The sequence below is a fragment of the Lagenorhynchus albirostris genome, chromosome 15 (assembly GCF_949774975.1).
Source record: "Lagenorhynchus albirostris chromosome 15, mLagAlb1.1, whole genome shotgun sequence".
Classification (NCBI taxonomy): domain Eukaryota; kingdom Metazoa; phylum Chordata; class Mammalia; order Artiodactyla; family Delphinidae; genus Lagenorhynchus; species Lagenorhynchus albirostris.
In genome coordinates, this window is record NC_083109.1 from 36,128,740 (window position 1) to 36,152,833 (window position 24,094).

The 24,094-nt window shown below is 37.8% G+C and overlaps 1 protein-coding gene across 5 annotated transcripts in view; it reads left to right on the forward strand.

The window, feature by feature from the left end:
- Positions 1 to 24,094, forward strand: part of PLCB1 (phospholipase C beta 1) — a 753,511-nt gene that overhangs the window by 658,529 nt on the left and 70,888 nt on the right. Inside the window, exon 32 of one of the 5 annotated variants that reach the window (XM_060122829.1) lies at positions 18,970 to 22,276. The exons of 3 other annotated variants lie outside the window; for them this stretch is intronic. In XM_060122829.1, the coding sequence (XP_059978812.1) occupies positions 18,970 to 19,197 (228 nt within the window). In that variant the 3' untranslated portion in view covers positions 19,198 to 22,276. Of the gene's footprint in view, positions 1 to 18,969; positions 22,277 to 24,094 lie in introns of those variants that run through there. One more of the 5 variants, XM_060122830.1, reaches the window with a different exon arrangement.

A 24,094-nucleotide genomic window follows, 5' to 3' on the forward strand; every position in this document is an offset into this window, starting at 1 on the left:
TAGCCTAAAGACTTATTATTTCAAACTAATTGATATGTAGGAAAAGTTTAAATAACTTAACAGGAAGGGGGAAATTTTAAATGATGTGTGCATGGTGAAATTTAGAATTTCTGTCTGTTTCGGAAGTAGCAAAAACATCTGATTAAGTAGGGGATGTGACCGAAATGTAGAATTGATCTGGAAATCTTTCCCTATTGACGTTCTTGAGCTTGTGATTAGAAGAGAGAAAGATTCAAACATTTCAGAAAAGGGGGATGAGGGGGGTCAGGTCCTCCCCCCAACCCACCCCCACCAATTCTAGGGGATTTTCTTATAAGAGAAATGAAGGCCAGGGTATATTTTGAGTTGTGCTTTTAGATAAGTGACAAGTAATGGGAAAACGATGCCAGTTTTCCATTGTAACTCTGTGGCCAAATCTTCTTGATTTAAACTAGACTTGAGAGGGAAGTCTACAAAGGCCAAGTTCACCCAGCTGCAACAGAACTTACTCCAAATCACCAGTGCTTCCCCACCCAGGATTGCCTCCAACTTCTAAGAAATGTAAGAAATATGCTGCAATTAATGACAGTACTGGCAAAACAGAACAAAACAAAACAACCCACTTTTCTAATTTCCTCATTCTTCAATCCAGCATGCTTAAAAGGAAAGTTCAGAAAGTTTATCTGAAGAAAGAATATTCTTTAAATGAAAGAAAGCAGGAACCTTTTAAGAAGCAATTGAGACCTACAATGCTAGATTATGTTGGCAACATTTTCAAGAACAGAAGTTGGCGTTTGTAAGGAAACAGAATTCATACCAAGAATAAACCATAGAGGAAAAAAAACAACCTACCTTTGAAATGTCCTTTTTCACGCTGGATTCATGTCATGAAAATATCTGAATGACTTTGGCCAAGTCACTTAAACTTCATGGTCTTTGGTCTTTTCAAATATAAAATTGCCACATGGGTTGGTGACTTTTCAGGACCCTTCAGTTCTAACTGCCTACTTCATTTTAGGTAGCTCTACCTACTTTTTAATAGATATTATGTCAGGTGTACAGTATTGTATAAATAATAATCTTTAATTCATGACACACCCTTCTCACTGGTTTGTACAAGACCATATTGGTCTATTTATAATATAATAAATACCCTTGAAATAATTACACAACACAAAAACTAGAACACTGTTTTTTTTTCCCCCCTCTGGTACCCCTGCCTCTTTTTCCCCACCCTCAATCCTCCAAGGTAGTCATGAATCTGAATCTTGTATATGTAATTGTTGTATTTTTAGATTTACATAGGTATAGATATACATACATGCATTACACACATAAATGTATGTACATGTATATACATATATATGCACATGTCTACATCATATGCATATATTCCTATAACAGTTTTTTTGTTTTAGTTTTTAATTTTATAAAATATGAATTTAAAAGTATCATACTGAACTATGATAACATAGGTAAAAGTATCATAATGAAATATTACACTGTATATAATCTCTTGAGACCTATGTTTTTCACTAAACTATATGACTAACCCCAACAGCAATGAGCACATGTATTCACCAAAAGACACCTACAAGAATGTGCACTGTTTGTAATAGCCCCAAACTGGAATCAGCCTGATGTCTATCAAGTGTTACATGGATAAATAGAGCGTAATATATTCACACCATTGAATACTGTACAGCCATGAGAATGGACAATCCACAATGGTACACAACATAATGGATGCTTTTCACAAACAAGACATGCATGAAAGGATCTAGATACAAAAGTATACACAATATTATTACATTCATAGGAAGCTAAAAGGGTAGCTACCTTGGGTTGGGGACAGGATGAGGTGATTGGAAGGTGGCAAAAGGGAGACTTCTTGAGTGCTGGTCATGGTCTCTTTCCTGATCTGGGTGCTGGTTAAATGGGTGTGTTCACTTTGTGAAAGAAAAAACACAAATCCATACACTTATTGTATCAGCTGTTGTTGCATAACAAATACCACTCCAAACTCAGTGCCTGAAATAATAAGCATTTAGTATTAGTCACAAGATGGGGAGCTGGGACTCTTCTGGTCTTGCTTGGTCCCACTCATGTGTCAGCTGAACTCTGCTGATCTTGGCTGGACCCTCTTTCATGGTTGGGGGTCAGCTGGCTCTAGGCTAGTCTAGGATGGCCTCAGCAAGATCAGGTCTCTTCACCTGGTCTCTCATCTGCCAACAGGCAAGCCCAGGCTTATTCACATGCTGGTGGCAGTGTTCAAAGAGCACGAGTGGAAGCACAGGAGGCCTTTTGAGAACTAGAACTAGGGCAGTGTCACCTTTGTCATAGTCTCTTGATAAAAAAATGTCACAAGTGAGGAGTGAATAAGTGTGGCCTTTTAAAATATCAATCTACCATACTTGTGATATAATGCACTTTTAACTATGCATACTAATAAAAATTTTTAATAAAATTAATTATATCTATATACAGTTTATCTATATTGTTGGATGTAACTCTAGTTTGTTTTGACTTCTAACAGTTTACACCATGACTATATTACAGTTTATTTATCCACTCTCCTTTTGGTGGGCATTTTAGGGATTTTCAGTTTATTGCTGTGATATGCAGATCTGCTACAAACATTCTTGCACATGTGGCCTAATACAGAAATTCTGTTCAAGAGATTTTCTTGACTGTATACCAAAGTGTGGATTTGCTATGTCATAAGGAATATGAATCTTCAGTCTTACAAGAAGATGCTAAATTGTTTTCCAAAGTAACTCTACCACTCTATACTTCCCTAAGAGACCCTTTGATCCAGACACTTGCCAACAATCAATATTCAAGTCAGACTTCTTAAGAGTTCCCAATAAAATGGGAATAAAATAGCATCTCATTGTGGTCTTTGCCTTTCTCTGATGAGTGAAGAGAATGATCATCCTTTCATTTCTATTTCTTTGTTGTGTCTCTGGTTTTGGCCACACATGTTTCTTAAGTAAAATGCCTATTTGTATCTTATGTTCATTTAAAAAGTTGGGTTATTTTTTCTTATTTCTTTATAGCAATTTTTTTGTATATTCTCGATACTACATTTTTGTCAGATATGTGTGTTGTGAACATCTTTGCCAGGTTCACACCTGTTTCTTACTTTGGTGAAGGTATCATATGATTCACGGATTTCTTAATTTTAAGTGTAAAAGTTTTGTTCTAATGTTTATCATTAGCTATTGAGGCTTGTTTAAGCAATACTTAACTACCCCAAGGTCTGAATTATATTTATTTATATTGCCTTCTAAAAGTTTCAGAGTTTTGGATTTGGCTTTTAAATCTTTCATCTATCTGGAGTTTATCTTTGTGCATGGTTTGTGGTAAGGATCTAATTTCCTATTTATTTATGTAGATAACCATATTTTAAAGCTTTATCTATCAAATAATTCCTCTTTTTCGCACTGATCTGCCATGCCACCATGTTCATATATAAAATTTGCATACATGCATGGGCCAGTTTCTTAGCCACCTATTCCATTCCATTGGTTAACCTGTCTGTTCTTGTGTCTGCACCAGTCTCTTGATTACCATAACTCCATAACACACCCTGTGTCTGGTATGATACCCCTTCCTATTGCTAATTGGTTCATCCACTTCTAAGGCCAGTACTTAGAAAGAGTGAGCTCAATCTTATTTGGCTCAATACCTTGAATTCATCTCAAAGAAGCACCAACTCTGTAACTTTCTTATAAATAACATCTGCTGAAAATAGAAAATATTTCAAAATAGCACAGCCTAAACTTTTTTCAGTTTAACCCTTCATACGCACATTTAAAAATCAATAACGAATATCTTTAAATCCGTTTCTCAGATTTCAACGTGCATACGAATTACCTAGAGATCTTGTTAAGAATGCAAATTCTGATTCATTGGGTCTGGGGTAAGCCTGATGTGATACTGCTTATCCTAGTACTTTGAGTAGCAGTGCTTTATAAAGTGATTTTATCCCACACAACTGAGTCGGAGAACTTTTCCTTCTAGAGATGGCATTCTGGCTATCTTTGGAAAACCTTTTGAATTTTTTACCTCACACTTCTATTAATTCAAGAACCTGTTGGGTTCTTTTTAAATCTCTCTGGACATTTTCAGGATCCCTTCCTAATTCTGAGGCATTGGTCAGATATTTCTTTTTTTTTAATGCATTTTTTTCAGTCGACACATACATATATATATATATATATATATATTTTAATTAATTAATTTTATTTTTGGATGTGTTGGGTCTTCGTTTCTGTGCGAGGGCTTTCTCTAGTTGCGGCAAGCGGGGGCCACTCTTCATCGTGATGTGCGGGCCTCTCACTGTCGTGGCCTCTCTTGTTGCGGAGCACAGGCTCCAGATGCACAGGCTCAGTAGTTGTGGCTCATGGGCCCAGTTGCTCCGCGGCATGTGTGATCTTCCCAGACCAGGGCTTGAACCAGTGTCCCCTGTACTGGCAGGCAGATTCTCAACCACTGCGCCACCAGGGAAGCTCAGTCAGATATTTCTTGTTGAAGTCTTTTTTTTTCAGTGTAGACTCTTAAGTCTATTAGACCATGTCATATATTTTCAAAGGTATAAACTATTCAACTGAATAAATGTCTACCTGGATGTGGTAAGACCTGGATAACACAGTGGGAATAAGAGACAGAAGAAAAAAAGAACATAATATCCTCTTCTCCATTCTACCTACCATGACAATGTATATCAATTTTGCCTTTGTTCTTCCACTATTCTATATAAGAGTGTCTACCAACTTTCTGCTTTAGTGAATCATTGAGGGAATACAAATATATGGCTTCTTGCTAATGCTTGATAGAAGAGGAGGTTATTGTAAGTAGAAACTGTGGTGTAAGAATAACTAAGTTTGAATTCTGACTTCATTATTTACCAGCTGTGTGACATAGCCACTAAATGATAGTAGTATTTACCTCATAGAATAATGTAAGAATTCAAAGAGGTAATCCATGCCTATAATTCATGCCAGTTACTTAACCTAGTGCCCAGCATATAATAAATGCTTAATAAATATTCATAGTAATAGTCATTGTTATTTGACAACTATGACAGATAAATTACTAAAAGCCTAGTGGAAGAAAACTTGTGTGCTTAAGACACTGGTGATTAGTTCATTTTCATGTTTGGTAATTGGAGGCTTTGATTTCATGGATTAACTCAGATGCAAGTCTCCCCACAGTGATTTACAGTTTCCAAATCAATAATACGTACTGATTTGGCAATTCATGTTGTATGACTAGCTCAGGTTATTGTGTAACTTTACCTTGGCTCACCAATTATATTTTAAGTTTTTAACCCTTAAGAGACAACTGTTAAACACCATTCAGGATTCCTCAAGCCAACTACCACAGAGCCAGCCATTTACATTAGTATGTGCTCAATAAATATTCATTAGTCAATTCAGTGATTAACTGTAGCAATTCATACACCTCCACAGGGACTTAAGTGGGTAAAGCAGGAAAAGCATCTTAAGCATGTTATCTTCGAGAAATTAGTATATTATCAGTGTGCTCCCGTTTGTTTCTTGAACATAATTTTCCTGATGTCTTAAGAGAACTCACAGGAAGAATTCCTATACTAACAGAATAACCATTCATTAGTTTTCAAGTTCAATGAGACACTAAATAACTCCAACCAGTTGCTTGGCTTTCAACTCATCATTTTGACCTCATAGTAGACACAACTTTCTCAGAAGAGTCCATACCATCATGGTGGCCATGACAGACGCATTTGCAATTTTATTCTGTTACATGTTTTCCAAAGAAGTTGGTTACAGATTTATTAAGTAAATATTAGATATAAAAATAAATATTTTAGAGGAGTAGGATAAGAAAGTGAATGGGGGGAGGGATAGATTGGGAGTTTGGGATTGACATGTACACACAGCTGTATTTAAAATAGATAGCCAGCAAGGACCTACTGTATAGCACAGGGAACTCTGCTTAATATTCTGTAATAACCTAAATGGGAAGAGAATTTGAAAAAGAATAGATATATGTATAACTGAATCACTTTGCTGTATACCTGAAACTAACACAACATTGTTAATCAAATATACTCCAATATAAAATACATTTTAAAAAAAGAGTGAATAGAAATGTATGGCTGAGTAAAGGTGAAAGAAAGCCAAATCATCAGTTCTATTTCTGATTGTATTTTAATCCAAAAGACCGTATTTTAAATCAGGTTCCATGTCTTGATTAGTGGCACTTCTCCTTGAAAATATTGATTGCATTTGGCTCCCAAGTCTGAACTTCTAACATACTTGCATAAAGCAAAGAAGTTTAGTTTGTATGTTTGTATTAATGATATGTGATCAAGGCACAGGGACTCTTAGTAAAGAATTATGCACTTACTATGTTTGTTTGAAATATAAACAAAGGATAATTTATTACTTGGTGAGGTGGGTCATTTTCTTTGAGACAGAGCATTTAGTTAGAAGGCAGGTTAAAGAGAAAAAAGTATCAACTTGATTTATTAGAAAAACATTGAAAATAAACATTTTAACAGATATTTATTTTAAAGCAGAAAGCTTTTCCTTTAAACATGCATGATATCTCTGGAATTGTTACTCAATTATTTAATGCAAAGGCCATTTTCTTAAAGGCATTATATTTCTGCTACTAAATTCAGTGCAGTAACATATTTCCTCTTGCAAAATACATTTGATCTTCTTTTGATGGGATAAACTGTTTCTGAATATGCTCAGTACATCATACATTATTTATTCATCTCAATGTTCAGCATAATTTTTCTTGACAGCCTTTCTCTCACTTGAAATGTTATGTAACAAAACCACCAAAACCAATTGGCATTTGAGTTTATCCCTCTGTTCCATATGCTGCTGAATGAAGAAGGAAATAAACACACATCATCACTCTGCTGGGCACATTTCAGACACAGCCTATCTTTTCTCCTGTACATTAATGTCTCTTCTCCACAGAAATAATTTCACAGCAGTTTTAGATTCGTGCTACATTATATATGACCACTGAGGTTACAGTCTATATAGCAGAGACCAAAAGATATCCAAGTTCACATTTACTTGGATTGCTGCTTGAATTTAATGTGCTTCAAGGCCAAATAGATCTGTGTAGATTCAGAAAGGAATGATTGTTTTTCAACTTAAATCTAGGCACTGGACAATTTATGGTAGATCTTCAGCTCAAGTAATTTATAAGCAAGTCAAATAATATCAAACTGCATTATACGTTAGGGCACATCAATCCCAAAACTATAAGTAAATCCCTGTAATTTTTACACCTAATGTATGCCAGCTAATAAATTCAAAAACTAAGTGAATGTCTTAGTTTGCGTGCCCCCAGAGGCAAACCCTCGGACGAGGATTTGAATACACGCAGTGATTCTGAGAAGTGATCCCAGGAAACTAGTAGAGGGTAGTGAAGGGAGGCAAGAAAGGGAAGGCAGCAGTAAAAAGTCTGTTTGTTATCAAGCAAGTTACAACCATGGGCAACCGGTGCTCAACCCTATTGGGAGACTATGTAGAAGATGCACCTTAGAGTTATTCCATCTAAAGGGTAAGGGAGCTAGAGTATATGCTTATGCCAACTACTGGGCTGCACTTCCAGGCAGCTGTGCTCTCTACTAGAGAAAGCAGGCAGTTGGAAATAGGACAGTCTACATTATAATGGTTAGTCCAAAGGGCTCTAGGCTGGACAATGACTATCACTGCTATAGTTACTTCTGAATTGAACGAGAAGCCTCCCCGCCACCCAAGATTATAATGCTACAGCCTCAATAATCCAGACTTCAATGTCATTGAATCCAGTACTTTCCATCTGATATATGTACCTTGACAATAATCAAATGTGTTTAGGTTTACAAAATACTTTCCAAATCTGACGCTACTTTTTTGGCAAGACCTAATCACTAAATATACAAATGGTTCCCAAGAATCCACATATATAAGACTCTCCTGCAAAGCTACCTTAAGTTCTAAATCAGTAGTTCTCAAACTTTGGGATGTATCAGAATCAGCCAGAGGGTTTACTAATACACAGATCACTGGGCCTGATAACTTGCATTTCTAATAAGATCCCAGGTGATGTTGATGCTCTATGTAACTTCACCCACTTCACTTGCCCCAGGCCTAATCATTTTTGTTTTACCATTATTACCAAAAGGATACTATACATTTTAGAGAAAGGAAATTTTAGGAAGCCTTGAAATACACTTTCCAAATAACTGGAAGTGTTAAGTAGAGGAAGCTTTTTCCACCTCGAAGAAGTCAAGGTTGGAATCTTCTATCCACAGTTGAAAATTCTATAATATTTATTTGACTGACATGCATAGAAAGATGGTCATTCATAGGTAAGGATTAGATTGATAGGTTTTCTGAGTGGGATTTCATTTAACACTATGAAAAATTATGCATTTAATAATGTTTTTATTATTGTTTGGTCACTGATCTCTGGGGTATTTCCAACTTTTACAGTGTTTTATTTTACTTAGCCTACAATTAGACAAAATAGTCATGTTTTAAAAAGATAATTTGGAGTTCTTATATTGTTACTTTTTCAGTTATTTTGGAATGTAATTGGATGTGCCACAGAGAGTAAGAGGGAAATGATATGGGTGAGCCTTTGATAAATTTAAGTGGCAGTCACGTGAACAAGTGTGCAAGGGGACAGAAATTTAATGATGTCCAGTACTTCTGGTCTTAGGTAATTCCTACTCTAGGATATCAAGGAGAGATGATCACTTCCTCCTCTGTGCTACTGCTGTATATTGCTTATCACTTTATCATGGTATTTATCTCAGTATATCACATTATTATTTTATGTTTCATATCTCCCACTGGTCTTGAAACCAGGGCTGTGTCTCATTCATGTCTCTATGTCTAGCATTAGTCACAGTGCCAGGTACACAGAAGGGCACTCAGTAAATTTTGGATAAGTGAATGAATAAGTCAAAGAATTCATGAGAGAGTAAAGGCAAAAAAGTGAGTAAATGTAGAGAATGAACCATGAATCGATGGCATTTGCCATCCAGCCCAGTACTGCAAGTATTGTGACATGTTCCCTAATTTGGGATTAGGATGGCTTTCTGGCCAACGAAGTCACCTGAGAACTAGAACAGGTTTGGTAGAACCTACTAGACTTTTCTGTCACCAGTAGCTTTTCCTAAAGTCATTTATCCCTGTGTAAGTAAGGTTGCCTATGACCCATTAGAAGGGCTTTCAATCCCTTAGATTGGGTGATTTGAAGAAGTCATCCAGGTTTTTAGAAGCAGCCTTGGGGTTATCCACACCAGGAGATGGTCAGATGATGGCAAGTTGGAAGCAGAAATTAAGATTTAGCTGACTAGTTCAGCTTTGTTCTCGAAGCAGAAGGAAAAGGAATAATGTCTTAAAATTGATTTGCAATATTACTTAATTGAAGTCTTCCATTTCTGTCCTTATAAGAATAGCTTCATGATAGCCATAGACTATATATTGTGTTGACCAAAAAGCTCTTTTGTTTTTTTGGGTTTTTCCATAAGGTGTATGGAAAACCTGAACGAGCTTTTTGGCCAACCCAATACATTTTAATCCAGTGATAACAATGGAAGAAAATGGAGATTTTTTTCACCCAACACTTTTCTTGTAGAAGAGAAATAAAGATTGATGGAAAATTATAATGCCCCTGGGATTCATAACACTAGCTCTTTCTTATAGCTATAAAATAGCTATAAAGTACTCAAGATTTATTGTTAGGATTATTCTCTAATTTTACTTTAAATCCAGAATACATAAACCAAATATGCCCCAAGCAACCTTAAGAGACCATCTTTATGGCATAAAATTGCCTAATAAAGATGAATCATAAATTGGAGAAACACTTGTCATAACTACACATATTCCCTTAACCTTAACATAAATCATGCAACACAAATTATATATGTGAGAATGTATTGGTTAGCATAACACTGGCTGCTGTAACAAACAGCACCAAAATACAATATAATTCTATTTCTTTTTTCATATAACAGCCCATTGTGGGTGTTTCTGGTTGGTAGACAACATGCTTCCACATGGTAATTTAGAAAACCATATTCTTTTCATAATGTGGCTCTATCATCCTCTAGGACTTAGCTGGAAAAGGGAAAGAGACAGTAAAGATGCCCCCATATGCCTTTTAACAAGCTGGCCCTGACATTTCATTGGCAAGAACTGGTCAAGTGCCCCCCCTGGGTGCAAAGATAGTGAGGGGGCTTGTAAACATTGTTCTTGTCTAGGCAGCTGCCATCCAGGCATAGCAGACACTATGAAAGGGTGAATGTAAATTCGGGGGATAACTTGTCATATTTTGCCATGTAGACCAAGACAATGGAATTCAAATCTGCTATACCTAGAATTACTCTGAATTGACTGCCACTCATGTAAGACCCCAAAAATAAGTCAGCAGAGTAACCACTTTATGTTCCAAATCACCTCTGAAGACCTCATGAAAAAAAGAGATCCATCAGAGAAAGGATTTGGCCTTGAAGACTTAAAAAAGAGCATTTCTATAAAACACCTTGTAATTGGGTTAATCAGATTCCCCATTCCAAACCCTGTGGGTTTAGCAGTCACATCACCAAATTTTGATAAAGGAGGAAATAGGAAAATAGACATCTCAAATTATTTAGCAAGTCCCTTCCAGAGGAGCTGCCTAGAATAGGGCCAAAAGCTTATTCCAGGTATAAGTGTCTTTTTCTTCCCAGCAAGGGGCGCCTTGCCACAGATTCAGAACACCAGCACGATGTGGTTATGTCTCCATTCATGCAGCAGAGGATGGCAGCCAATCCCTGAGCTGGGAGGACTCGGCAGACTTCTGGGTAGTTGCCTATCATGTCCAAAGACATACCTATAGAATATATTACCCAGACACTCGAAGTTGCAAATTGACCTGCAAGGTAGCTATTTTTTTTTTAAATTTCTAATTTAGGTGCTAAAACTGACAAACCAGAAGATTTAACATGAAAATCCATATTGCTAGCTTCCTTTGAAAAATCAAATGCAGCAACCTTGGGCAGGTATGTGGCAGCAATCTAGTTGGCAATTTTGGGCGGCTCCTCTTTGTAACCAAGGACCCGAGGACCACCCTCTGCAATCCCACAGTTCTCGCCTGGCCCCAGTCTCTCATTTACCTTTCTACCTGGCCCCATTTCAGTTTTCTGGCTCTGAGAAAATTCATTATAGTTGCCAACTTGACCTGAGATGGAGAATTCAGGAGTGAAAACCAGACTGCTCCAAACCCCTCCAAGGCCAAGAGATCAAATGTCTAATTTCCCCTCAGGTTGAGTTGTAAACGGTCAACCTAAAACCACAGTTATTTAAGCAGAAGATGTAAACATCATGTTTAAAAGCAGTGACCATCTAATTAGAAAATACTCGCTCCCTAAACATCAAAATCAATTGTCCTGATAAAACCCGAGTATGGCTAACCACTCTTGAAATACACATTTACAAAAAGAAAAAGAAAAACCCAAACTAATTTTAGGTGATTGGGAGAAGAGCATTCTCTAGGGATGTGGCTGAGTTCATTCTAGGACACAACACAGCCTGTCTCTTGCTTTTTAAATGCACAGGCTTTAAATCAAGAGGGAGAGCAGTTCTGGCTGGGGCTCAAGTGTGGGTAATTAAGAATTAAAAGGAGTTAAGACAGGTGCGTGCAGGTGAGGACACTGATCTGAAGGGAGGCCCAATCAGGGCAGGACCTCCTTGAGAATAAGTCTTGGGAGGTCACTCTGGCAGGTCTGAAGGGCTCCCAGCCCAAGACTTTCCTAAGAGGATGTTTCCCTGGGACTCCCACTTCTCTGAGATGATTGCAGCACCACCTGCACTATAAACATTTGTTTCTAATGTGACTCAGCATAGGAACTGAAATCATAATGTAAGTTCAATTCTTCCCTGCTGGTGGTATTCCACTTGATGGCGAAAAAATACACACTTCATCTAAAAATAATTAGCCCTTGCATGGCTTTTATTTCCACTGACTTGAGGCTTTTTATTGATTCTTTTAGGGTTTCTGTGGTTGAGAGAATGGGATTCTTCTGGTAATGCCTTCTTAGCCTCCGTCCAGTGGACATAAATCACGCTTTGCTGTCATGCCCTTGCTTCTGGTGGAGCAGCTAAATCAGGAGCCACAAACTGAAGACTAAACTGAGCTTTTTATTTGACTCTTTGTACTTGTTAACATTTTTGAATTTGAGTGTTTTAAACATGAAATACAATTCCAGTTAGCCACAGGTGTTGGTACTCCTCTATTGCCTTATACCAAACCTAATTCACAGATTTATGTTGTTTCTTGGTCCCCATGGATATTTGAATTTAGAGATTTTGAAATTAATATTCCTGTATTAAATTGATTCATGCATGAAAAGTCTTAAGAACAGTGCATACCATACAGTAAACACACAGTAAATTGCAATTACTACTCTCATTGTATTACCATCATTATTTTTGTGGTTCTATATTTCATTGCAATTTACTACCAATATTTACTAGATTGGTTCTATCCCAAGAGATCTTTCTTTTTCCTTTAAACTGGATTTTTTAAATTCCAATTTTCCATTTGCTTATCCTTTCTTGGAGTATCCAACTCTTTACAGAAATAGTCTGATTAAATTAGACTGCACTTAATGGCAAACAGGAAAACAGCCAGCTGACCAAATAAACAGGTCCTAAACTGAAGAATTACATAGGGGGAGTGAAAAGCCAGTGTCTTCCAAGCATGACAGACACAAACAGAAAAGTCCAGTGAAGGCTTAGAAATAGACCAGGTTAACTGCAGCTGGATTAGAGCCCCTTTTGTTTTCCAAGAGCCTGAATAGGCGTACCTTGTTTACTGCACTTCACTTTATTGCACTTTGCAGATATCGCTTTTTTTTTTCTTTTTTAACAAATTGAGAGTTTGTGGCAGCCCCATGTCAAGCAAGTCTATCAGTACCATTTTTCCAACAGCATTTGCTCACTTCTTGTTTCTATGTCACATTTTGGTAATTCTCATAATATTTCAAACCCTCCACCAGCAAAGAGATTTACAACTCACTGAAGGCTCAGATGATTGCTAGTATTTTTTAGCAATAAAATATTTTTAATTAAGTTATATACATTGTGTTTTTAGACATAATGCTATTGCACATTTAGTAGACTATAGTATTGTATAAACTTTTATATGCACTGGGAAACAAAAAATTCATGTAACTTTCATTATTGCAATATTCGCTTTATTGCGGTGGTCTGGAACTGAAACTACAGTATCTCTGAAGTATGCCTGTAGTCTATTATTAAGAGGGCATGTCAGTAAGACCCTATGCCATGGAACCCCTCCTCAGCATCACTTTTCATTAACAGACACTTCCCAGTTATTTGTGACAGCAACTTTAATACCCTAGACACATAAGGAAAATACACTGTAGTTATTTGTTATTCTTCTATCAACACACAGAATATCAGGTTATTAAGATCTTCACAAATCTTGTTTTTACAGAGGAAGGGGGTTGGCCTGGAATGGTGGGATTGGAGCCTGGATTAGGAGGCAAGAGTTTGGTGTTCAGATCTTGCTTCTGCACTAAACAACCTGGGTGTAGGCTTCAGTTTCCTTATTTAAAAAATAATGGTTAATAATGTGCAGAGTATGTATTCACTCAAGTCTCTTAGCTTCCTTAGCCCAGAGCACAGGTCTTCTTCAAAGATTTCAACCGTCTTTTGGTAGTTTAAGTACAATAGCAACTTTCAGTTTGACAAGGTGTCTCTGGACCATGATTAATCATTTTGGTAGAATCAAAATTGTTTTTCTCTTTCACATTCATTTTTATTCCCAGCTATGATAGTCCTCTGCTGACTCTTCCTACAGAAAGCACCAAACTAAAAATAGAAAATTCCTAGTGTTACTAAACCCAACTTGGACCCACTCGTTCACTGCACAGCAAAGCCAATCTACTGACACTGGGTTGTAGTGAAGGAAAGTACAGCATTTATTTGCAGGGCGCCAAGCAAGGAGAATGAGCAGCTCATGCTCAAAAGACCCGAAGTTCCCAATGGCTTTCAGGGAAGGGTTTTTAAAGGCAACATTTGAGGTGAGGGCTGCAGGGTGCATGACTTTCTTCTGATTGGTTGGTGCTGAGGTAAAAGGGTGGTGTCTCAGAATCTTAATCATCAGCCTTCTGGTTCCAACCAGTTTGGGGCCTATGTGCTTGTGGTCAGCATGTAGTCACCATCCTCCACCTGGGTGGGGGGATCTTACTTTCTGTAGAAAAACTCAGAGATATGTGTCACACTGTTATGTATATCTCTTGAGGAGAAACTAGGGCTCTGTTTTATCACTGACTATTGTTTGAGCTGTCATTACTTTTCTTGCTTAACTGCTTTTCCTTTGTTTCTGCGTTCCTTCACTTCCCTAATTAGTAACTGCTTGTGCCTACTCTTTGAAACTCAGGGAAGGCCTGAGACTCAGGGAAGGCCTGAGTCTCCTTTTAGGAGACTAAAAGCCTTTTTCTTCAAACAAGAAAGAGGGGGCATGGAGGAGCTTTTGTACCCAGGAGCGTCCCGCAGGGTTCTCCTCAGTTTCAATCTCCCCTTTTCTTTGATACTCCTCAATCCTAAGGGGAACCAGGGTGGGATAAGAAAGGGAATAAAGTTTTGGATAGAGAGGTTAGTCATAAACTTGGCAGGGGAACTCTGTTTTAGGGGCACTTGATTTCACTAGGCCTTAATAGCAGGCATCTATAAGGAGAGAGTACTCCAGCTCTAACACAAAACTTTCAAGGTCTAGAATGCACATGTTAGCTGGGATGAAGTGGCTTAGCAAGTAGCATAATTATTGCCTTATGTTTTAGTATACAGTCAGCCCTCCATATCCATGGGTTTCATATCTATGGATTCAACCAACCTCAGATTGAAAATCTTTGAAAAAAATTTCAGAAAGTTACAGAAAGCAACACTTGAATTTACTACATGCCAGCAACTATTTACTTAGCATTTACATTGAATTTACAACTATTTACATAGCACTGACATTGTATTAAGTATTATAAGTAATCTAGAGGTGATTTAATGGGAGGATGCTCATATGTTATATGCACCATTTCATATAAGGGACTTGAGCATCCTCAGATTTTGGTGAGGCCCACACCACAGAATTTCATGAACATTTCTGAGAGAAATTATGGGAGTCATGGGGGAAATGCTACAATAATACTGCATAAAACACAAAACTTCTCTGACAATAATAAATATTTATTTAGTTCACGACTTTCAGAGTTCAGCTGATCTAGGCTGAGCATAGCTGATCTTAGTTGGGCTCTAGACTCCTAATAGATGGAGCTTTTTAGAAACAGAGCCAGATCTTGCCCTGCATACTTTTCATATTTTCTTGTAATAAACAGGTATTCCATTTATAAGAAGAAAAATATAAAGAGAAAAGCTCTAAGTTGAAATTCAAGTAAATGCACATTTGTAATTCATTCATTAATAAAGACTTTTTTTAAAGAGTGAAATATATGGCATTTAATATACATTTAATTTAGTTTATAAATTAATCATATTAATTTATTAAAATAGTTTAGAGTATAATAAAATCTACTACTAATCCATGATAAAAGGAGGAATCTACCAAAGTTATAATTTAGCCACAACTAGGTCAATTTTTAAATGAAAAAATATAAAATTAGATTATTATTATTATTGTGATATTGTGATTTATAATAAGGAATATACATTTGGTCTTCATCCCAGTTCCTGGCACAGAGCTCCTAAAACCCTTGAATTTCCTAAGTGTTAAGAGCAATAAAGGTGTCTTTTGTTATGTTAATGAGGTGACTTGGGGGAAGCACCTAAGGATGGGGCTAGTTGTCAGGGGAACTAAGCTAATGATTGGAGGGTTGAAACTTTAACGTCCATCCTCCTGACCTCCTCCTGGGAGAGGGCAGGGGCTGCAAATTGAGTTAACTGGCCAGTGGCCAACGAGTTACATCAGTAATGACTACATAGAAAGCCTACACAAAACCCCGAAAGGACAGGGTTCAGAGATCTTCCACATTGGTGAACACATGGAGATTGGGGAGAGGGGTCCACCTGGAGAGGGCATGGAAGCTCTGTGCCCTTTCCCCATACCTTGTCCTGTACATCTGGCTGTTCCTGAGTTGTGTCGTTTTATAATAAACCAATGAGGTGCAGTGGTTGAGAATCTGCCTGCCAATGCAAGGGACACAGGTTCAAGCCCTGGTCTGGGAAGATCCCACATGCTGCGGAGCAACTGGGCCTGTGAGCCACAACTACTGAGCCTGCGCGTCTGGAGCCTATGCTCTGCAACAAGAGAGGCCGCGACAGTAAGAGGCCTGCGCACCGCGATGAAGAGTGGCCCCTGCTTGCCGCAACTAGAGAAAGCCCTCGCACAGAAACAAAGACCCAACACAGCCAAAATAATTAATTAATTAATTAATTAATTATAAGAAACCAATGATCTAGTAAGAAAATGTTTCTCTGAGTTCTGTGAGCGACTCTACCAATCTAATCTAAGTGAGGGGATCGTGGGAGCCTCCAAACTATAGCCAGTCAGGCAGAAGCACAGGTGACAACCTGGACTTGCAATTGGCCTCTAAAGTTGGGGGAGGGGTGTGGGGCAGTCTTGTAGGACTGAGCCCTTAACCTGGGGGATCTGACGCTATCTCCAGGTATATATAGTGTCAGAATCTAATTCAATTGTAGGACACCCAGCTGGTGTCACAGAGAATTGCTTGGCGGTGTGGGGAAAAATACCCCCATATCTGAACTGGGTGCAGAATCATAATTATTAAAATTAGATTATTAAAAATTACCAGAAAATGTTAGTTTAAGTGTTTATTTGGCATTTTCTCACATTTCATATTTTCTTTTTATTTTTTTCATAAGTTAAAAAAGGAAACAGCCTATCAAGCACCATAGGGTCTTGTCCACCAATGACCTAAGAGAAATCGGTGTCTAGGTCAGGTGCAATATATCTATACTGAAGTTCCCCCAGTCTAACCTAAATGAAATCTGCTGTTTCTTAAACATAGGGCCCCATGCTTTTCTCCCTTTCCCTACATTTTTTGGAAACGAAACTTTAACTGCATGTGTTGCTGAACTAAAATTGAGACAAATTCATGACGAGGTCTGAATGGTGGTAAATGGAAGCTGTCAGACACCAGGCTGAGATTTCACTTATGCCAGAGTGTGTCAGTGCAAAGCCCCACCTGGGGAGAAACTGGCCATTACCTTCTTATATCTGATGCTCCGGAGGGTTGTCCCCAGTGCTGAGGGTGGAGTTGTGTGTGAAGGTGCCTTTACCACATCATGGCAATGTGAACCTCAGGCCCTGTGGGTATCCGTCTCATAGAGTGTTTCCTTCTTGGTTTATTGGAATTCACATGCCAGGACAACATATTCATAAATACCCAATATTTGATACTTGGGGGGAATAGGGGACTTTCAATACTCAGGCCAAGCCATTTTTATCAGGCACTTTTTGATGTGGAAAAAAAAAAAAAGCTCATTCAAACAGATCCACAATCCATTATTCGAGACTCTTGGGGCCTCTTGTTTTTCAGAATTCATAATTTTTCTGATTTTAGAAAAGGAATATGATGCATATACCATAAGCATTATATCCCAAGGGGGCCCAGGTCACCCTCATAATCAAACAAATTAATATGTCTACAGTACCATGTATGGACATTCACAAGAAGTGGGATTAAATAAGGATTATAAATAGCATTACATCAAAGTCAATGATTTTGTTACAAATTTATAAAAAACTTCTCAATTTCAGAATTTTGGAGATTTTAGAATTGCAGATAAGGGATTACTGATCTCTATTAAGTTTGGCAAAGTTAATACATAATACTTAATACATAATAATAAGGGATTACTGATCTGTACTAATTTTGGCAAAACTTCTCTGGCATAGAAGCGAGAACAAAAAGGAATTGAACTAAAGGAGATGTTCTCAAGCTGCTGGCACTGAAGAAAGAGGGGTCCGGACACCGCAGGGCAGATGACCTGAGGACTGTCTTCATCCCAGGTGGTCAGGGGTCAGACTGCATTGAAGCTGCAGATAGAGGACATACAGCCAGGATTGAGACCAAAAGTAGAATTGGGAGCTCAGAGTAGAACCAGGACAGGAAGATCGTCAGTGTGTCCAAAGTAGACCAGCCACAGCCACATCGGCATCACCCGGGAGCTGCTGAGAAATGCAAGATCTTGGGCGTTTAGGAAAAGCATTTAGTCTCTCACGCCATATCTAAGATTAAGCTCCCTGCTTATCATTCAATAAACAGAGAAAATTTTATTCAAAATCCTGGGTTTCATCTGGGCTCTGAGCAGCAGAGCGTCCTAGCAGGTAGCACCCACCGCCCCTCACCCCACTTCTACCAGATGCCCAGCTTTTACTTGTTTTATGGCTGAGGCCAGCATAAGCCTGCATTTGAAGAAAGGGTTCTGTGACTTTTAAAAGTCTGAAAATTCTCCAGAGCATTAAACAGATAAATTTGAAGGCAGTTTTAAAAGGTAGGTAAAACGGTTTATGAAGCAAATAAAAATTTGAAAGAAAAAAAGGAATCAGAATAAACAGGTGATAAAAGAAGTGAAGATAGATGTTCAGGTTGGCTACATGAGTATGCTCAGTTTGTAAAATGCATTTAGCTCCGGGTTAGAAACAGCCTCTGGATGAGGCTGCACTTCATAAAGCCCATGCCTTGACCGTCTGTCCACTCCAATTGACTTTGTGGCTCTCCCAGCCTGATTCATGGCTGACCTTGATACCCTCAGCTATTGGTGACTTTTAGCTGTGAACAAATGACATGTCCAACGAACCTCAGTTTCACATCATGATATTAAAATTAATTGGTCCCTCCCCTCTTTGTACATCTCTTTCAAGGAGTTTCTACATGGGTGGTTATAGAAACCCAAATGACATAAAATCATCCTCTTTCTTGCTGTCTCCCAGCTGCAGGTGGAGCTAGAGCAGGAGTACCAAGACAAGTTCAAAAGGCTGCCCCTGGAGATTTTGGAATTCGTGCAGGAAGCCATGAAAGGGAAGATCAGTGAAGACAGCAATCACAGCTCTGTCCCTCCCCTGCTGACCTCAGACCCTGGAAAACTGAACCACAAGCCTCCTTCCAGTGAGAAGCTGGAAGGAGAAAACCCAGGAAAAGAATTTGATACTCCCCTGTGATTGTTTCTTCCTGGCCTTCAGAACACGCATGGCCACTCCAGCTCCATCGGACTCTCTCTTACAAAGATCACTGCCCAGGAGCATCTTCCTGAGAAGCATCCCTTAGATTAAAATCCACACTGGAGGGAGAGTTCCAGAAGGATCCATTCAGCTTCCCCATACCCAGGCTCCATGTGTTATGTGGAAACTACTGCAGGTCTGCTAGTGAAGAGTGCATGTATGTGGTGGGATTTTGGTTTTCTTTCCAGTAGTAAATTCAAAGCAGGCAGCTTCCAGGCTCCATGGAACATTTAATGAAGGACAGCGTCTTCTTTGAAGAAAAGCAAGCTCATGGTTTTAGTTGAAGCTCTGGTGTAAAGTATGTCAAAGTAATAGAAATAGTTGAGAAATGCATAGCACTATTTAACACTATTGAACAGCCAACTTTGAGCATTTTTTTTCCTAACTGCCCCTCAACTACCATATCTTCGAGTTAACATGCATATTAAATTGTTTCATCCTTTGCTTTGCAAGCACTGGCGGCTTGCAATTTGCTAATTTATTTATCATAGAGGCATCAGTGTATTTGTTGCTGACATGGCTTTATTGGATACCATAGTGACTCAAATAAGCTGGTTTTCTGCCTTGATTGTGTCCTTGTCCAGTAAAGCCATCCCCAGACTTGGCAACATGACTTGTACATTTGGCTGTGTGAGCAAGTTGGCCACACACTTCCAGGCAGTGTGCTATCTGTGTCGACTATTTGCACTCAAAGTCTGGGTATTCATTGGTTATTGGCCTAAAATCATTAAACAACTACAAAGATCTTTTTAATTGAATAAAAATAGTTGAGCCGATGGATGATGAGCAGAGATTCAATCAGAGTGAATAGGTTCCAGCAGTTATTTTGCTGTCTGACTTTCTTTATGGTTCATTTATTTTTAATATAGAGATAAAGATTAAATATTTATCTAGAGACTACACAGACCCACATATAAATGGTATATGTTATCTACATGTATATATGTATGCACTCAGCCATATAAGTACATACATATACACCACATACACATACACACACACACATTCATATGAATGTGAATATGAGTTTCTTAATTGGCAATAATCCAGATCTCTTCCACAAGACGTAAAACCAATTCAATGACAGAGAAGAAAATGGTCAAATATCTACATTATGTGGATATTAAATTACATTAAAATTCTAAGAAACAATTGATGGAGGCTTTGATGCAAGTTGAGGTAGATTGAGAACTTAGAATATGACTTTGATGTATATTTTGTAAGATCAAAAACTGGATTTTAAGTATTTTAAGCTTGTTTTAATGGTCAGAATATACAAAAATGTATAGGACAGCAATATGGAAATGTATTAGTATCTTCCATAATTTTTAAATCTGACAGATTTCAATTTATTTCTCACATTAAAAAAATCTTCCATTATATATTTACTATGTACATTTAATTCACTTAACTGTCTTTTTGTTAAGTTCCTATGTTAACTTAACAAAGGAGAAACAAATTAGGAGAAACAAATTATATTATGGTGAAACTGATTTAAAACATTATTGAAAGGTCTTAAGTAAGAGAGAATAATTATATAGAGGAAAATATAATTTAGAGAGTAACACAAAGAACATTGAAGTTAAAGCCCTGAAGCAAGATGTGCAGTTTTATTTTACTTTAAACCTGTCTGATTGTAGCTTAGTAAAACATTTTAAAACACAAAAACTAGTTGTGTCCTGAAAATTGTGTTTTAAGAATTTAATATTTTTATGGAAATTATTCTATTTAACTTTAAGCAATAACTAGGGATCACAATTAAGTTTTAATCAAAATGAGGGCTTAGTTCAAATATTAGGAAGTAGTGTTTGATTAAAAAACACATCTAGGGAGACACAAGGGGAAAAAAAATCCCATCCCCTTTGGAGATGACTATATTTTGATCTAAAGGATTTAGGGTGTTAATTAGACACTTAATAAAACTTAACTTCCACTGAATGAGAACTCTTTTGTAAATCATTCTACTTTTGCACCTTGAAAGAAAGGCATTAATCATAAGGAAGCAAGAATGGTCAAAATAGAATGCTGCATTTTTATAAACAAAATTACAGACTGGCTAAAATTGCAGAAGAATGAACTAATAATAGCATTAATAACCAAATGCAATGGTAATTATTACAGAACATTGTATCACATTTTAGTCCAGAGATAGACTAAAGTTGAATAACCTTGACTTACACAAAACTGTTTTGGTGGTTGGATTTCATTACCTTAGTGACTCTAGTCATTTTGCAATATGTTTGTATTTGGCCATTTCCTGTAATCACATTTTTATATCTGTACAATGACACTTTTTGCAGTTGTGGGGGTAGCGTGTAACACTGTCCATCTTGCATCATTGAAGTTACTACAGTGATACTATCATTTAATAATATTAATATTACTTGAAATAGACTAAGATAAAGAAAAAGGGTCTATATGATGTGCAGTTTTGTGCCTTTCTGTATTTGCCTTGTTCTTTGTTGAATGTGTGAAATTCTGTACTGTGGTTTTTCCTATAATAGAGAGTAGATCTGTGTATTAAATTAGACTACGCCCCTATGATACCCTTACACTACTGAGAATAGCATGGTTTGGACCATGTACTGAGAATTTTCAAAGTTCTAATGACATGCCATGTGTTTTTGGTTTTTAACAGTTCATTTTACCATTTCAATATCACCATACATTAATTAATACTCCTATGATAGATAAGCTGTCATTAAATAATTTCGAAAGAAAGGGCCATTGCTTGCATTACTTTGAATTTAATGTTGTGCTTGTGCACTGTATAAATATTGTTTGTGATGGATTGGACATTGTGACTTTTGCCTTTTCAGAAGAAAAAAAGATAGGACAAAGTATTTGAAGCTCTTAAAATGTACATATTTTGGTTCTTCTATCTCAAATTATTTAAAATGCATAATTCACATTTTTGTAATAATTCTATGCAATTTTGTGGCATGATGTTTCTTCCACTTGTAATTTTATGTGCTTTCATCACAAATCCAAAGGAAACAATAAAAATTTCTTAACACAACCCAGCTGTTATTTCGTGGTGTTGGGGCCAAACTTCTTCTGATGGGCAGGAAGGTGGGAGCAGCATTGATACCAATTTTTAGGGAACTAATGCCCACCCTGATGGGGCACATCAGTGCCTGTGCAGGAAATCAGGAGACTGCAATACTTGGGTCGGAGGGCACAGTTGTCATCATTCCATCAGTCCACCACCTCCTTCCGGAAATGGCGTTAAACTTGCCCATTGCTCCCATATTCAGGATCCTCCCTTCCTCCCCTCCTTCCTTGACCAAAGCTAAGGAAGGCAAAATTTTCAGAAGTTTTTTGACAAATAGTGGATGTGACAAGAACTGACAGAGTATTTGATGCAAGTTTCTTCATACAACAGATAAAAAAAGAGTCAGCCACACTGATTTTTGAAAAAGAAATATACATTTGAGTTATGAGGATGTCTCCAAATGCAATATGTTAGTTAGTTATGGCTATGTTATACATCACTCCAAAGCCTAGTGGATTAAAGCAATAAGAATTATTTCTTAAACTCTCATAGTTTTTGTGGGTCAAGAATTCAGACAGGGCAGAGCAGAGATGCCGTGTCTCTACGCTATGATATCTGGGGCTTCGGCTGGAAAATTAGAAGGCTGGAAGCTGGAATTTTCCAAAGACTAATTTACTTTCATGTCTGGCGGTTGATGATACATCACTGAGAGACTAACTGGGGCTCCGGGCTGGACCACAACATGTGTCCTCTCCACATGGCCTGGGCTTTCTCACAATATGTTGGCTGGACTCCAAGTATGAACTTCCCAAGTGAGAACCAGGCAGAAACTGGATCAACATTTTTATGACTGAACCTCTACATTGCATACCATCACTTCTGCTGGACCCCATTCATTGGTGTTCTCACAGCCCCTTCCCAGATTCAAGGGGAGGGAACAAATACAGACCCCATCTTGCTTTGGGAGCAGTGTTGCTTACACTGAAGTACATGAGTATATAGGCATCTTTGGAAAATGTAATTTGCCACAAACAGTATACACCAAACTGAATTTCCTTACACTCAAACCTGCTCCGCATCCTTTGTTTTCTTCAGCAGTGAATAAAACCAATACCAATTCAGTTGCCCAAGCCAAAAGGTGGGCATCATCACTGACAGCTGGCTCTCTATCATCCCCATTCCAATAATTCACCAACCTCGGTCAATTCTGACCCTGTGGAATAGCCCCCAGCTTCGTTCACTTTCTATCCTCTCTGCTAATACCCAAGTTCAGCCACCATCTCCCCCACCACCTACCAAGGTTCTAAATGATTTCCATGCCTCAAGTCTTAAATCATGTAACCATTTCTCCATACTGGAGCAAGACTGATCATACAAGAGCAAAAATGGAATTAAAAGCCTTTAATGGACCCCAGCAATCCTCAGAATAAAGTCTAAATCCCTTAATAATTGTTTGAGATCTTACATGATTTGGTTCATACATAACTCTCCATTCCTGCCTTATGGACCATCTCACTTCCTGGGCTTTTTAAATACTATTCCCTCAACTACTTAGACCCTTTCTGTTCCTCTTTCCCTTGAACCACTCCTGAAAACACACTTATACACATACTCAGGTTCTCTCTTTTCCTTGTCTCTTATTCATCTTTAGCTTTATAGACTAAATGTCACTTCCTCTAGGAAGACTTCTCTGATACACCCAAGCCACCCAAGCTCCCCATCATCTGTGCTCCCATTACATCCTACGTCAGTTATTTCTTGCTGCATAACAAACACCACCAACACTTGGTGTTTTTAACAACCATGTTCCATTGATTGTGAGTCTACAGATAAGTGCCAGAC